The sequence below is a fragment of the Lethenteron reissneri genome, chromosome 35 (genome assembly GCF_015708825.2).
Source record: "Lethenteron reissneri isolate LAM-NWPU_2019-01 chromosome 35, ASM1570882v1, whole genome shotgun sequence".
NCBI lineage: Eukaryota > Metazoa > Chordata > Hyperoartia > Petromyzontiformes > Petromyzontidae > Lethenteron > Lethenteron reissneri.
Window position 1 is genome coordinate 329,695 of NC_083813.1, and position 14,417 is coordinate 344,111.

Consider the following 14,417-nt stretch of genomic DNA (forward strand, 5'->3'; position numbering starts at 1 on the left):
GCAGGGGAGGATCCGAGCACCACCTCTTCAACAGCCTGGTCGCCAAGATCCCCCCCCCTGCCGTCTTGCCTCCTCGAGCCGCTCGCAGCATTCGTGTGATCTCAGCGAGTGCTGCTACGAGGCAGTGATAGGCGCGGGTTTTTTCGTCATCCTCCCTCCGACTCTCACAGCGTCTGTGCGACGCCGTGAGTACAGCTGCTAGGTACGTGACATGGCGTGTAAGTGTTTGGGGACTTGGGTAGCAGTAGGCTAGGCTCTGCTCGCACAATATTCCCTCTGGGCAGTGCAGGGTTTGCGCCGTGAATAAAAGTTAGCACAGAGCATCGGTGTGGTGTCTGTGCTTCCTGTGTGTGGCGGCTGCGTGGGTGGACGCGCGGCGAGAGTGAGGGCAGAGCCGCAGCACGAGCGCTCGTTGAGATAATCGCCTGCAGGTGCGGGCGCGTTTGCGCAGCTGCTGCAGGGTCAGCTGTGGTGTGTGCGCGTGTTAGAATATAATCGCCCGCAGGCGCGCGCGTGTTCGCGCAGCGCTCGCGTTAGCTGCAGTTTGTGTTAAGAGGAAACCGCTCGCAAGTGTGGGTGCGGTCACACAGCTGTGCGCCGCGTCTGCGTGAGTGTGTGTGCGAGTGAGGACTAACTCTGCACGGCGCACGCGCGGGGAAGGGGGGGGCGATCACTCGGTCGGCGGGTGCCCGGCGGGAGCCGATCGACGCGGTAAAGGCGGTGGGGTGGACGCCGCCCCCCACACATGCATCAGGCATCAGTTCAGGTCCAGGTGAAGGCCGGCCATTGGCAGAGCTGCCTTGCGTCCGTGTGAGCGTTCCCATGCCGTCGTGGGAACGCGAGCAGGCGGCGGTCGTCCCAGCAGCCCGCGGACTGTGACGCGCACGGTAAGCGCGTGGCTCCCGGCGTGTGGAGTGGGCTGCGCTATATAGGAGGCGTCAAATGGGTAGCAAAGGGAGAGACTCTAGAAGCTGCTTGCCTGTCGCCATGAAGCTGTTGCTGTTCGCCACGCTGGTCGCCGGGCTTCACGCCGCCAATCTGGGTGAGTGCCGCTGGCGTTGTGCGCAGAGCAAAGCGCACGAGTGGCAGGGCAAAGCGCACGGTCTCACAGGGGCCGCGTGGTGCATCGGACTCGTCCGTATTCGGCCGCTGCACTTAAACACTCCCCCGCGTTTTCTCATTGTGAGCAGGAGGAGCTGCTGTAAACTTTGTATCTAATTCATGTCCGTGGTATACTGCACAAGGGGTTTGGCAGCCACACACCCCAACAGCAACAGTAGCGGTACGCGCTATGAACCGAAACTCCGTTTGCCTGAACATCGCCCCCTGACACTCCCCTCGTGTGAATGTGCCGCACGGAAACTCATCCAGGTCCCTACGCCGACCCGCGCTACGTGAACAACTATGACCAGCTTCTGAACTTCAACTGCCCTTCCCACCAGAGCATCTCGCAAGTGCAGAGGTGAGTTGTTGCCCCATGCCCTCTCCGGACCAGCCACGTTACAGTGAGAACAAGGAATAACTTACAGCTCTGTCAGTCCCCTGCTGGGTGGAGGCCTTCTCGCGCCGTGTCGGTCGTGGGGATTGTTTGACCATACTTTACCACGCTGGTCGGTGCGGGTTTAAAGTTTAAAATGTATTTGGTTTAACTAGGTGTCAACGCAAGACTGGGATCGGCTGCTTTGCAAGAAGTGACCCGGGGTTGCCCAAAATGACACCAGCAATAACATAAAACAATGACAGCAATAAGTGCAATAAAACAAATGCAATAACGTTACATAAACAAACATCGATTGAGTGCACGAGGGGTGATGCGCGGCGCGGCACACCGGTGTCGCCCCGCAGTATTCACGACAACGGCAAGGAAGACCGGATTTGGGACTTCCGCTGCAAAGGAACCTTCGACACGAGCCGCACCGTCACCTGCACGCAGAGCAACTACGTCAACAACTTCGACGAGGCCTTCTCCTTCACCTGCCCTTTCCACTCGGCTCTGAATGGCATGGAGAGCTACCACGACAACGGCAAGGAGGACCGCAGGTGCGCAGCTCCCACACCTCGACTCGCAGCTCCCACACCTCGACCCGCGTACGCAAACAAAGATCCCCCCAGTGTAGCTTTGCCAGACTGTTGGGGTAAGGGCTGTTAGCGAGCACCTATGAAGGCCGGAACGGTACACGAGAGGGTGGGTTGCCAGCACCACGTTCGGCCGCCTTTGTCTCCCCAGTGGCGATGTTTCCTTTATGTGAGGCTGAGTCGTGCACCCAGGCAACGTGACCTACATAGCCGCTTCACCCAACACGCCCCGACTCGTCAAGTGCAGAGGGGGGAAATTGCTTCCCCTGCTTCCCCCGTTCCTGATTGCAATCCAATCAATCGTTGCAAGAGACGCAGGCAAGTGCTTAGAAAGCGTCGGCTCCATACATTCCGGGAAGTGTCGCAATCGCTCATTTGGTTTTGATGCCTGGCCAGGAGGTATTTGGCAGAATTGAAATCAATTGAAGAGTTGGGAAGTCGTACTCGTTGATAAAAACAAGTCCGACTCTGTTTGACACGTAGTAGGGCTTTCGCGACCAACGTTATCCATAACAGAGGTTTGTTTTGGGTTAGATCGCATACATATAGATGTGTCGTTACACCCGCCACCACAATGTTGTGGGTTTACTGTCCAACACACCGGTGTGCTGAACTAGAATCTAACTGGTCACGTTTTGATTATTAATTGGCTGTGTCGGGTGGTGGTGGGTTTTAACGACACAACATTTATATTTACGCCCCCCCCCCCCAATAAACCTCTTGTGGACAACTTTGTTTCCAAGCGTGGGAAGCAGATAAAGTGGAGACTAACCCCCGCCATAGGAAAGTGGAGTTTCCACCACTGGCTCCCCGAGAGAGACTGACACCACGTGGCACGCCCTGCGCATTTTGAATCCGATTTGAGGCTCGGGGTTGCATTGCCCCGTTGTAGTAAACTCGGCCGTCCAGTCCTTCCCACACACGTGACGTTTTACAGTTAACATACTATACTCTGTATCGTCTTTTATTCGCAAATAATGACACCGAACTGAGTCGCGGTCTCCTCCCGATGTAGGTGGAAGTATAATTGCTGCGCCCAGAGCAATGTCTGCTTCAGCGAGTGCTTGTGGACTGACTACGTCAATAACTGGGATGAGCAGTTCAGCTGGACTGTCCCAGACTCCTACTTCTTAGCTGGTGTGTCCAGTTATCACGACAATGGCAAAGAGTAAGTACAGCGAGTCACCTCCTTAAGATACATCTCAATTGTGTTCATATTCACAATGCACACTTGATGCAGCAGCCGCATCATCGTATATTGTCACGTGAACATCACTTTAAACATGAATGAATCATCATGATGAAACGTGCATTTAAAACCAATCAGAGCAGACTGAGACTTAGGGAGACCTGGGTTATGCAAACATCCGATAATAGAAGGCAGGTCGAAATATTAACCACAACAGAAACAGTAGCTTGAGATTATCTGAAGAAATTATCAAATAAAGAATAATGAAGTGATGTAACATGAAGATTGGATTGTAAAGTTGTTGTCATCTCTGCCTGCATCTCTGCCATCATTATACAGACGTCTTCCATCACAATCTGCTTCATCATCTACAGACGGCGATGTCTACTGCCACTCTTGATTTAAAGATCACTAACGACGTCTTCCTACTTCTTTTTAGGGATCGTCGCTGGAAATACCATTTCTGCAAGAAGATATCTTGCTAAGTATTTAGCAAATGTGCCAACTGTGATACCGTGTCTGCAAAAGACAAACCGCATCAGAATAAATTGTTGACGAATACGTGATGTGTCTGTGTGTGTCGTTTGTGTCAGTGCTACGGGTAGTAAATAATATTAATGACATGAATAATATGGCCTCGATAATGTGGACTCAATTAGAAATGAGGGAATATGTCTTGCGTGATTATGCGCGAGGATTGTCCAGCACTGTCGAGGCACCGGTTTGTGCACCACACACTGATTTATAAAACTGCTAAATTTCACGATGTTATGTGGCCAACAGATGGCAGCAATTGAATGGGAAATCATTTGTCCGGAGCTTTGGGTGTGAAACTACTACTGGCTAGGCTGGGATCGAGGTCAGCTCACTGAGTTGAAATCGCATTGCGCGAAGCACTGCACCACCGCTCCCTAATTACACAAATAAATTAGCACAACAAACTTCATGTACAATATGTTCGCTAAACCATTGGGGATATCTGTCAAAAGGGACATAGCCGGAAAACAGCAAAGTGTACCTAGGGCGGCTATTGTAGTCGAACTAACATTACGACTATAATAAGCTAAGAATGCGTGTCCCTGCGCGCGACGTCAGTCCACATGAGGCCCACCTCCCCGCGTGACGTCACTCCACATGAGGCACACCCCCGCGTGACGTCACTCCACATGAGGCACACCCCCGTCATTAATATTCATGAGCGGGTGGATTTTTACATTAACGCAAAGGTCGAACTGAATTAAATAATTTATTATGCAAAGTCACTTCAAATATGACGTTTCTTTACAGAAATTGACAGTAAAAAAATAAATCTACGCAGCAGTGCTACATCTGTGCGTGACGTCACTACAAAAGAGCTCCCCCCCCTTCATGAATATGCATGTACACTCCACATGCCGCACCCCTCCCCTCATTAATAATTATGAGCGGATGACGTCACTCCACATGCCGCACCCCTCCCCTCATTAATAATTATGAGCGGATGACGTCACTCCACATGCCGCACCCCTCCCCAATAACCGTTAACGGGTGACGTCACTCAATATGGGGCAACCCCCCCTCATTAATAATCATGAGGTGAACAATTTTTCGATTGAATATTTCAGGTTTACTGCAATATACAAAAAAGCTCGTCTTCAATAAATCGACAACAGCCAGTTTTAGTGGCGTGATGCCTCTTAATGCTGTTACTCAGGGGAACCTCCAAAGGGCCTGTCTGCTCACATTGGGGTTGGTGGGTCACGATCGGAGGGCGTCCACAGCCACTGGGAGCGCCGTGTTGTAAGTCGATGCAGGCCCAGCTGCGGCGTGCGGGTGGAGCCCTGGTCTCTGAACGTTCTGTAGAGGCCCGACCCATCGGGTTATGGGTGGGAGCTCGGGCGAATGAGGGATTCAGGAACAACGGTAGCGAGATGTGAACTACCTCGCCTGGTGTGCAGGAGGTTGTAGGTTTGATCCCGACGCAGACGCCTGCTGTTTGCGTGTCTTTCTCCTCGTGGTCGTGTCGATTTTTCTCTGGGTCCTCCGGTTTTTCCCTCCGCATTTAAAATCAACATCACGCGTTTTGAGTATTTGGCTGATATACATGTCCACGTGATAAGCCATTTCGTTGAGCTATCATTTGTGATAGCCAGGTCGCTTCTGAAATAGAGCTCCATAGCTTAGTAAAAATAAAAAAAATAGTATTGTACAAGGCATTGGTCCGAAGCGTTATGGGCTTTTTGTCGAGAGCCAGGTGGAGGCGTCTCTCTAGCTTCTTCAAAGATGGCAGTCCGAGCCACAGTGGCAGTGTTAAAGAGGGTTGTAAACACGTTCGATTAAAAAAAACCAGAAGACATTTAAAGAGTACGGAGTGAGGGGGTGAAAAGAGTGGAGAATGGCAGCCTTCACGCGGTCCCACTCTGTTGTTAAGTGAGAAATCGCGACGAATGCCGTCAAACGCGGCGACCGAAGATCGATGGTCGATCTCCCGGTCTCCACAGCGACAACAACAACAACACGAGCCACGCCAAGGGCCCTCTTCAGAGCCAAACAACAACGGCGCGCCAGATCGGCCCTGGGACGAGGATCCTCCAACTGAACATTGACGGACTCTCGCGGTCGAAGTGCGAGCATCTCGCGATCATCATGAACACCCACGTGACACTGATGTACTGACGCTCCAAGAAACCCACGTCTTGGATGGCTGACGTGCCAGTCGCTACCGCATCCATGGATACAACTTTCATGACGAGCCACCACCACGCCAAATATAGCTTGGGCCATAGACGTGATTGAGGTGAAAGTTATTGGAGCATGTGGGAAAAGCTCAAAACAAAATTATTGTTGCAAACACACCAGTCCCACCATGGACACAGACTCACCAGTCACACCATGGGCACGAGGCGACGTCCAGTCACCGGTTGGTTTCGCTTGGGGGTTTATTCTCAACCTCACCTCCAGAATTGGTCACTGTCCAATAGTGAAATAAACCACGGGACAAATTATACAACATCTCAGTTACTTTTGTCTCAAACAACAGACCTGTCAAAATAACCATATTTCAGGGCAAGAGTCAAAGGCAAACAGAATAATAACACAAGTAGATTAGTAAACATTTCCAAGTGCTACAGAGCAATAAATAACGTAGGCTTTCTCAAACTTGCTTGGCCCGCTGATCACCCAGCCTCCCCCAGCCCTGGTGACAAAACGCTTTCACTTTATCTAAATACCAGCAACACTAATTATTCATATTAGTGGAACATTTTTTTACGCAGCTTTCAGGTTTTTTATAGGGAACATTTAGATCTTAAGGTCGTCTAATCAGGGTAGTTTACCTAACCTTTTTAAATTAAATATCATGAGTAAAATATTAATGTGCGAAACAAAAGGTAAAACGTCATTATTGTACGAATACATCTGCATTTGCATCACAGCCCCGCGGACCACCTGGAGGACCGGCGCGGCTGCGTGGGTGGACGCGCGGCGAGAGTGAGGGCAGAGCCGCAGCACGAGCGCTCGTTGAGATAATCGCCTGCAGGTGCGGGCGCGTTAGCGCAGCTGCTGCAGCGTCAGCTGTGGTGTGTGCGCGTGTTAGAATATAATCGCCCGCAGGCGCGCGCGTGTTCGCGCAGCGCTCGCGTTAGCTGCAGTTTGTGTTAAGAGGAAACCGCTCGCAAGTGTGGGTGCGGTCACACAGCTGTGCGCCGCGTCTGCGTGAGTGTGTGTGCGAGTGAGGACTAACTCTGCACGGCGCACGCGCGGGGGGGGGGGCGATCACTCGGTCGGCGGGTGCCCGGCGGGAGCCGATCGACGCGGTGAGGGCGGTGGGGTGGACGCCGCCCCCCACACATGCATCAGGCATCAGTTCAGGTCCAGGTGAAGGCCGGCTGATGGCAGAGCTGCCTTGCGTCCGTGTGAGCGTTCCCACGCCGTCGTGGGAACGCGAGCAGGCGGCGGTCGTCCCAGCAGCCCGCGGACTGTGACGCGCACGGTAAGCGCGTGGCTCCCGGCGTGTGGAGTGGGCTGCGCTATATAGGAGGCGTCAAATGGGTAGCAAAGGGAGAGACTCTAGAAGCTGCTTGCCTGTCGCCATGAAGCTGTTGCTGTTCGCCACGCTGGTCGCCGGGCTTCACGCCGCCAATCTGGGTGAGTGCCGCTGGCGTTGTGCGCAGAGCAAAGCGCACGAGTGGCAGGGCAAAGCGCACGGTCTCACAGGGGCCGCGTGGTGCATCGGACTCGTCCGTATTCGGCCGCTGCACTTAAACACTCCCCCGCGTTTTCTCATTGTGAGCAGGAGGAGCTGCTGTAAACTTTGTATCTAATTCATGTCCGTGGTATACTGCACAAGGGGTTTGGCAGCCACACACCCCAACAGCAACAGTAGCGGTACGCGCTATGAACCGAAACTCCGTTTGCCTGAACATCGCCCCCTGACACTCCCCTCGTGTGAATGTGCCGCACGGAAACTCATCCAGGTCCCTACGCCGACCCGCGCTACGTGAACAACTATGACCAGCTTCTGAACTTCAACTGCCCTTCCCACCAGAGCATCTCGCAAGTGCAGAGGTGAGTTGTTGCCCCATGCCCTCTCCGGACCAGCCACGTTACAGTGAGAACAAGGAATAACTTACAGCTCTGTCAGTCCACTGCTGGGTGGAGGCCTTCTCGCGCCGTGTCGGTCGTGGGGATTGTTTGACCATACTTTACCACGCTGGTCGGTGCGGGTTTAAAGTTTAAAATGTATTTGGTTTAACTAGGTGTCAACGCAAGACTGGGATCGGCTGCTTTGCAAGAAGTGACCCGGGGTTGCCCAAAATGACACCAGCAATAACATAAAACAATGACAGCAATAAGTGCAATAAAACACATGCAATAACGTTACATAAACAAACATCGATTGAGTGCACGAGGGGTGATGCGCGGCGCGGCGCTCCGGTGTCGCCCCGCAGTATTCACGATAACGGCAAGGAAGACCGGATTTGGGACTTCCGCTGCAAAGGAACCTTCGACACGAGCCGCACCGTCACCTGCACGCAGAGCAACTACGTCAACAACTTCGACGAGGCCTTCTCCTTCACCTGCCCTTTCCACTCGGCTCTGAATGGCATGGAGAGCTACCACGACAACGGCAAGGAGGACCGCAGGTGCGCAGCTCCCACACCTCGACTCGCAGCTCCCACACCTCGACTCGCGTACGCAAACAAAGATCCCCCCAGTGTAGCCTTGCCAGACTGTTGGGGTAAGGGCTGTTAGCGAGCACCTATGAAGGCCGGAACGGTACACGAGAGGGTGGGTTGCCAGCACCACGTTCGGCCGCCTTTGTCTCCCCAGTGGCGATGTTTCCTATATGTGAGGCTGAGTCGTGCACCCAGGCAACGTGACCTACATAGCCGCTTCACCCAACACGCCCCGACTCGTCAAGTGCAGAGGGGGGAAATTGCTTCCCCTGCTTCCCCCGTTCCTGATTGCAATCCAATCAATCGTTGCAAGAGACGCAGGCAAGTGCTTAGAAAGCGTCGGCTCCATACATTCCGGGAAGTGTCGCAATCGCTCCTTTGGTTTTGATTCCTGGCCAGGAGGTATTTGGCAGAATTGAAATCAATTGAAGAGTTGGGAAGTCGTACTCGTTGATAAAAACAAGTCCGACTCTGTTTGACACGTAGTAGGGCTTTCGCGACCAACGTTATCCATAACAGAGGTTTGTTTTGGGTTAGATCGCATACATATAGATGTGTCGTTACACCCGCCACCACAATGTTGTGGGTTTACTGTCCAACACACCGGTGTGCTGAACTAGAATCTAACTGGTCACGTTTTGATTACTAATTGGCTGTGTCGGGTGGTGGTGGGTTTTAACGACACAACATTTATATTTACGCCCCCCCCCCCCAATAAACCTCTTGTGGACAACTTTGTTTCCAAGCGTGGGAAGCAGATAAAGTGGAGACTAACCCCCGCCATAGGAAAGTGGAGTTTCCACCACTGGCTCCCCGAGAGAGACTGACACCACGTGGCACGCCCTGCGCATTTTGAATCCGATTTGAGGCTCGGGGTTGCATTGCCCCGTTGTAGTAAACTCGGCCGTCCAGTCCTTCCCACACACGTGACGTTTTACAGTTAACATACTATACTCTGTATCGTCTTTTATTCGCAAATAATGACACCGAACTGAGTCGCGGTCTCCTCCCGATGTAGGTGGAAGTATAATTGCTGCACCCAGAGCAATGTCTGCTTCAGCGAGTGCTTGTGGACTGACTACGTCAATAACTGGGATGAGCAGTTCAGCTGGACTGTCCCAGACTCCTACTTCTTAGCTGGTGTGTCCAGTTATCACGACAATGGCAAAGAGTAAGTACAGCGAGTCACCTCCTTAAGATACATCTCAATTGTGTTCATATTCACAATGCACACTTGATGCAGCAGCCGCATCATCGTATATTGTCACGTGAACATCACTTTAAACATGAATGAATCATCATGATGAAACGTGCATTTAAAACCAATCAGAGCAGACTGAGACTTAGGGAGACCTGGGTTATGCAAACATCCGATAATAGAAGGCAGGTCGAAATATTAACCACAACAGAAACAGTAGCTTGAGATTATCTGAAGAAATTATCAGTCACACCATGGGCACGAGGCGACGTCCAGTCACCGGTTGGTTTCGCTTGGGGGTTTATTCTCAACCTCACCTCCAGAATTGGTCACTGTCCAATAGTGAAATAAACCACGGGACAAATTATACAACATCTCAGTTACTTTTGTCTCAAACAACAGACCTGTCAAAATAACCATATTTCAGGGCAAGAGTCAAAGGCAAACAGAATAATAACACAAGTAGATTAGTAAACATTTCCAAGTGCTACAGAGCAATAAATAACGTAGGCTTTCTCAAACTTGCTTGGCCCGCTGATCACCCAGCCTCCCCCAGCCCTGGTGACAAAACGCTTTCACTTTATCTAAATACCAGCAACACTAATTATTCATATTAGTGGAACATTTTTTTACGCAGCTTTCAGGTTTTTTATAGGGAACATTTAGATCTTAAGGTCGTCTAATCAGGGTAGTTTACCTAACCTTTTTAAATTAAATATCATGAGTAAAATATTAATGTGCGAAACAAAAGGTAAAACGTCATTATTGTACGAATACATCTGCATTTGCATCACAGCCCCGCGGACCACCTGGAGGACCGTCGCGAACCCAGGGCCATATTATCCAATAGGCCACAGTAGGCACTGTGTCTAGGGCCGACTCACTCACCCACCCACTCACCCACCCACCCACCAGGGTTGTATTATCCAATAGGCCACAGTAGGCACTGTGTCTAGGGCCGACTCACTCACCCACCCACTCACCCACCCACCAGGGCTGTATTATCCAATAGGCCACAGTAGGCACTGTGTCTATGGTCGACTCACTCACCCACCCACTCACCCACCCACCAGGGCTGTATTATCCAATAGGCCACAGTAGGCACTGTGTCTATGGCCGACTCACTCACTCACCCACCCACTCACCCACCCACCCACCAGGGCTGTATTATCCAATAGGCTACAGTAGGCACTGTGTCTAGGGCCTACTCACTCACTCACCCACCTACTCACCCACCCACCAGGGTTGTATTATCCAATAGGCCACAGTAGGCACTGTGTCTAGGGCCTACTCACTCACTCACCCACTCACTCAACCCACCCACTCACCCACCCACCAGGGTTGTATTATCCAATAGGCCACAGTAGGCACTGTGCCTTTGGGCCTACAAAAAAAAAATGTTGACTATGTCTTTCGTATGTATGATATACATTTTTGAAACCAAAATATCTTCTTGAATAAATGTATTTATATAGCAAGGATGGGCACAGTGTTTATACAGAGGCAGAGTCGTGTCAATCGTTTTTTTATAAGGTGAGCGAAATTAACACCGAAGATGAACTTTTCAAGATTTTTATTGTAAAATAAGCACATAACTTCTTCTAAAAGGTGATGAGCTCGAGGGCTCGAGGTGGGGACTCAGCTTTAACCAGAGAAGACGGAAGACCTGCTAGAATAGGCCCCAGAGCTCCCCTGGCTCGCTGTCCTTATAAGGGCCGACCAGGGCAAGCCGGTGGCGTGGCCCCGAGAGCCCAGACTAAGCTGGTCTGGTGACTCAGGGTGCCGGGATCCCAGCTTAACCAGGCTGGGACAGATAGCCTCCCCTAGCCCCGTAGTGGAGGAATTGGTATAGGTTAGAGGGCTTAGCTGTCGTGAATCCCTGTAGCCAAGTGACCTGTAATTACTGTGTTGTTGTAATAAACAAGTGTGCCTCGGATCCTGTCCTCAAGCCTCCCATATACTTACTACACAGAGGCAGAGTCGTGTCAATCGTTTTTTTATAAGGTGAGCGAAATTAACACCGAAGATGAACTTTTCAAGATTTTTATTGTAAAATAAGCACATAACTTCTTCAAATTATGTTTTTCGCACAATCTCATTCTCAATAGAGAGTAGTTCAAGGGAAGATAATTCGACATTGTTGTTGTCCTATTGTTTATCGGAGACAGTTTTTTAAATCAGCTTTAGCTTTGAAGAATAACGTCCCCTTTCACAATTCGTTCCCAAGACATTCTTGATTTGAAGCTTTCGTGACTGCAGGAATCGGTACTCTTTGGTTCTTTCGGTAAAGTCACGGAGGTAGAAAAAAAATTGATCACGACGTTTCGATCGCAACAACAAGCGACCGTCTTCAGGTGAGAGAATCAGACTGCTGTGGACGAGGCATTATATTGACCCGAGGGGGGGTTGCTGCATCGGGCAAGAGGGTGAGGCCAGCGATTGTGAGAGATGGACTGTAGGGCATGTTGAGCTTGAGAGTGCAATCCAAAGGACATGTGAGCATGAGGGGTGCAATCAAAAGGACCTGTGAGCATGAGAGTGAAATCCAAAGGTCATGTGAGCATGAGAGTGCAATCCAAGAGATCGGCTGTAGGGGGAAGAGATAATGGGGGGGGAAAGGGGTGGGGAGAGGGGGCGGGGCAGAAAACGGGACTCTGACTCTGCAACAGCACTTGAGTCACTGGGGGAGAGATCTAAGAGAGAGGCACAGAGAGAGAGAGAGAGAGACACACAGAGAGTCGGAAATAAAGCTGACATAGGCAGGTAGGATGGAAACATCACCATCAGTTAAGACTTTACCTGGTTAATAACGTCCTTCCAATGGTTGCTCAGTTTGTACCCATCTTCTCGGTTGAAGTTGTGTCTGTGTTTATATATCTGGATGGCTTCGTGAACAAATCTCTGAAGGTAGCCGGTGGGTATGCAGAGTACCTTCGTCTTGGAAAAATCTATTTCGTGTGAGCCCACAGCGTTAAAACAATGATCAGCAACGGCAGAGGTATTGGTCCTACCGTGTTTCAGATCTGCCTTGTGTTCACGAACGCGGTCCAAGACATGTCGTTTCGTTTCCCTAATGTAACTACTGCCACAACCACAACTCAGTTTGTAGACACCTGGGTATTGCATGTCAGGAATCACATCCTTTACAGATGTGATAAAATCACGGATTTTGTGTACTGTGTAGAAACGAATCTTGTGTTTAAGATTTTGGAAATATTTTTGGTAACCCCTGCTATGTATGGTAAAGTGATGGTTTTGGTTGGATCCTCAAAAGGTTGTCTCCCCATGGCTGGGGGTATCCGTTCATCCTGAGGGCTTTGTGTACGTGCTCCAACTCACTGGTTAGGTGGTGCTGGTCGGAGATGCAATGGGCCCTATGGTGTAGTGTTTTGATGAGGGAATTCTTCTGGGCTGGATGGTGGTGGGAGTCAGGCTTTAGATAGGCATCAGTGTGGGTGGCTTTCCTGTAGACAGAATGTCCCAACGAGCCATCAGTTCTCTTCTCGATCAAAACATCCAGGAATGGTAGCTTGCCATCCTTTTCCACTTCCATGGTGAATTTGATAAATGGGTGTATGGAATTTATGTGGTTGAGAAATTGGTTCAGTGCTGGCAGGCCATGTGGCCAGATGACAAACGTGTCATCTACGTATCTCTTCCACAAGGAAGGACGTAGGGTAGATGTCTTGGATGCCATCCATCTCAAATTTATCCATGAAACATTCGCTAACACTGGCGATAAGGGAGAACCCATTGGGGTACCCTCATTCTGTTTGTAGAATGTACCATTCCAGGTGAAGTAAGTGTTGGTAAGGCAGTGCCTCACCAAAGTTGGTACATCTGGATTCAGTCCTTGTTGGACCAAGTCTTCAATGATTGCAATGGTGTCAGGTACAGGTACCTTGGTGAACAGGGAAACTACATCGAAACTGAAAAACAAATCATCTGGAGACAGTGAGATGTACTTGATTAGAGAAACCAAGTGAGTTTGTCAGTCGTCCCAGGCAAGTCTGCTCAGTTCTCCTGTCACTCTTGGGCTCCCAGTCACTGTCCTCCCTCTGTCCCCCTCCCGCCTGGCTCCTCTCCCCCCGTAGCTCGGCCACGGTGGTGAGATGTTAATTACCTCGCCTGGTGATCACGGAGGTCGTGGGTTAGATTCCGATACTGACGCCTGCTATATATTTGGAGTTTGCATGTGTTATTTGGCTGCTATACATCTCAACATGGTAAGCCACTTCGTTGAACTATCATTTGTAGCCAGGTCGCTTCTGCAAAAGAGCGACACAACTCAGTGCTCCATTCCCGGTAAAATAAAGTTTAGTTTAATTCAGCAACATTCATGTAGCAGTTTCTCTATAAATACCATCACTCCTTGGAGTTATTTGTATTCTTAAAGGTGTACTATATTTGTTAAACGTAACTTGGTATTAAAAAGTACAGTACAGCTTCTCTACATCATATTGCATTGTCTCTCTACTGTTGGATGGATGCATCTCCACGCCATTGCCATTCCTCATGGAGCCGCAATGCGAAAATCCGTCGGGTTGTCTTCAGTGACGTCACACATTGTTCACAAGCAAAGCGTGAACGACAATAATAACGTGCATGGAAACCTTTGATGTCTATTATTTTTATTTACAATTCGTCACCGTGGAAATATTAAAACAAGAGAGATGCAGTTTCCCCCAATAGTTTGCATACCTGTCACAATTATTGAAATTCCTTCAAAAATTAACATTATTTTTGGCAGTGACATTGTGCTGTGCGGGCAAGCCCGGTGCAGCTCCTGGCCAGCGAG

At 50.3% G+C, this 14,417-nt stretch overlaps 2 protein-coding genes across 2 annotated transcripts; both read left to right on the top strand.

Annotated features, from left to right (window-relative positions):
* Window positions 1–884: 884 nt before the first annotated feature.
* On the top strand, window positions 885–3,826 carry LOC133350764 (hemagglutinin/amebocyte aggregation factor-like). Its single transcript, XM_061565484.1, has 5 exons — window positions 885–1,042; window positions 1,372–1,462; window positions 1,846–2,040; window positions 3,092–3,244; window positions 3,705–3,826. Exons 1-5 carry the CDS (start codon window positions 943–945, stop codon window positions 3,748–3,750), a joined length of 585 nt encoding a protein of 194 aa, XP_061421468.1. The 5' UTR covers window positions 885–942; the 3' UTR covers window positions 3,751–3,826.
* Window positions 3,827–7,232: 3,406 nt separating this feature from the next.
* LOC133350762 (hemagglutinin/amebocyte aggregation factor-like) lies at window positions 7,233–9,623 on the top strand. The gene is made up of 4 exons (XM_061565482.1): window positions 7,233–7,390; window positions 7,720–7,810; window positions 8,194–8,388; window positions 9,440–9,623. Exons 1-4 carry the CDS (start codon window positions 7,291–7,293, stop codon window positions 9,594–9,596), a joined length of 543 nt encoding a protein of 180 aa, XP_061421466.1. The 5' UTR covers window positions 7,233–7,290; the 3' UTR covers window positions 9,597–9,623.
* The last annotated feature ends 4,794 nt before the right edge of the window (window positions 9,624–14,417 follow it).

Coding starts and splice junctions, on each gene's coding strand:
- LOC133350764 (XM_061565484.1), top strand. CDS start 943: ATGGGTAGCAAAGGGAGAGACTCTAGAAGCTGCTTGCCTGTCGCCATG. Junction 1,043..1,371: donor GCTTCACGCCGCCAATCTGG/GTGAGTGCCGCT, acceptor AAACTCATCCAG/GTCCCTACGCCGACCCGCGC. Junction 1,463..1,845: donor AGCATCTCGCAAGTGCAGAG/GTGAGTTGTTGC, acceptor GTCGCCCCGCAG/TATTCACGACAACGGCAAGG.
- LOC133350762 (XM_061565482.1), top strand. CDS start 7,291: ATGGGTAGCAAAGGGAGAGACTCTAGAAGCTGCTTGCCTGTCGCCATG. Junction 7,811..8,193: donor AGCATCTCGCAAGTGCAGAG/GTGAGTTGTTGC, acceptor GTCGCCCCGCAG/TATTCACGATAACGGCAAGG. Junction 8,389..9,439: donor AACGGCAAGGAGGACCGCAG/GTGCGCAGCTCC, acceptor CTCCCGATGTAG/GTGGAAGTATAATTGCTGCA.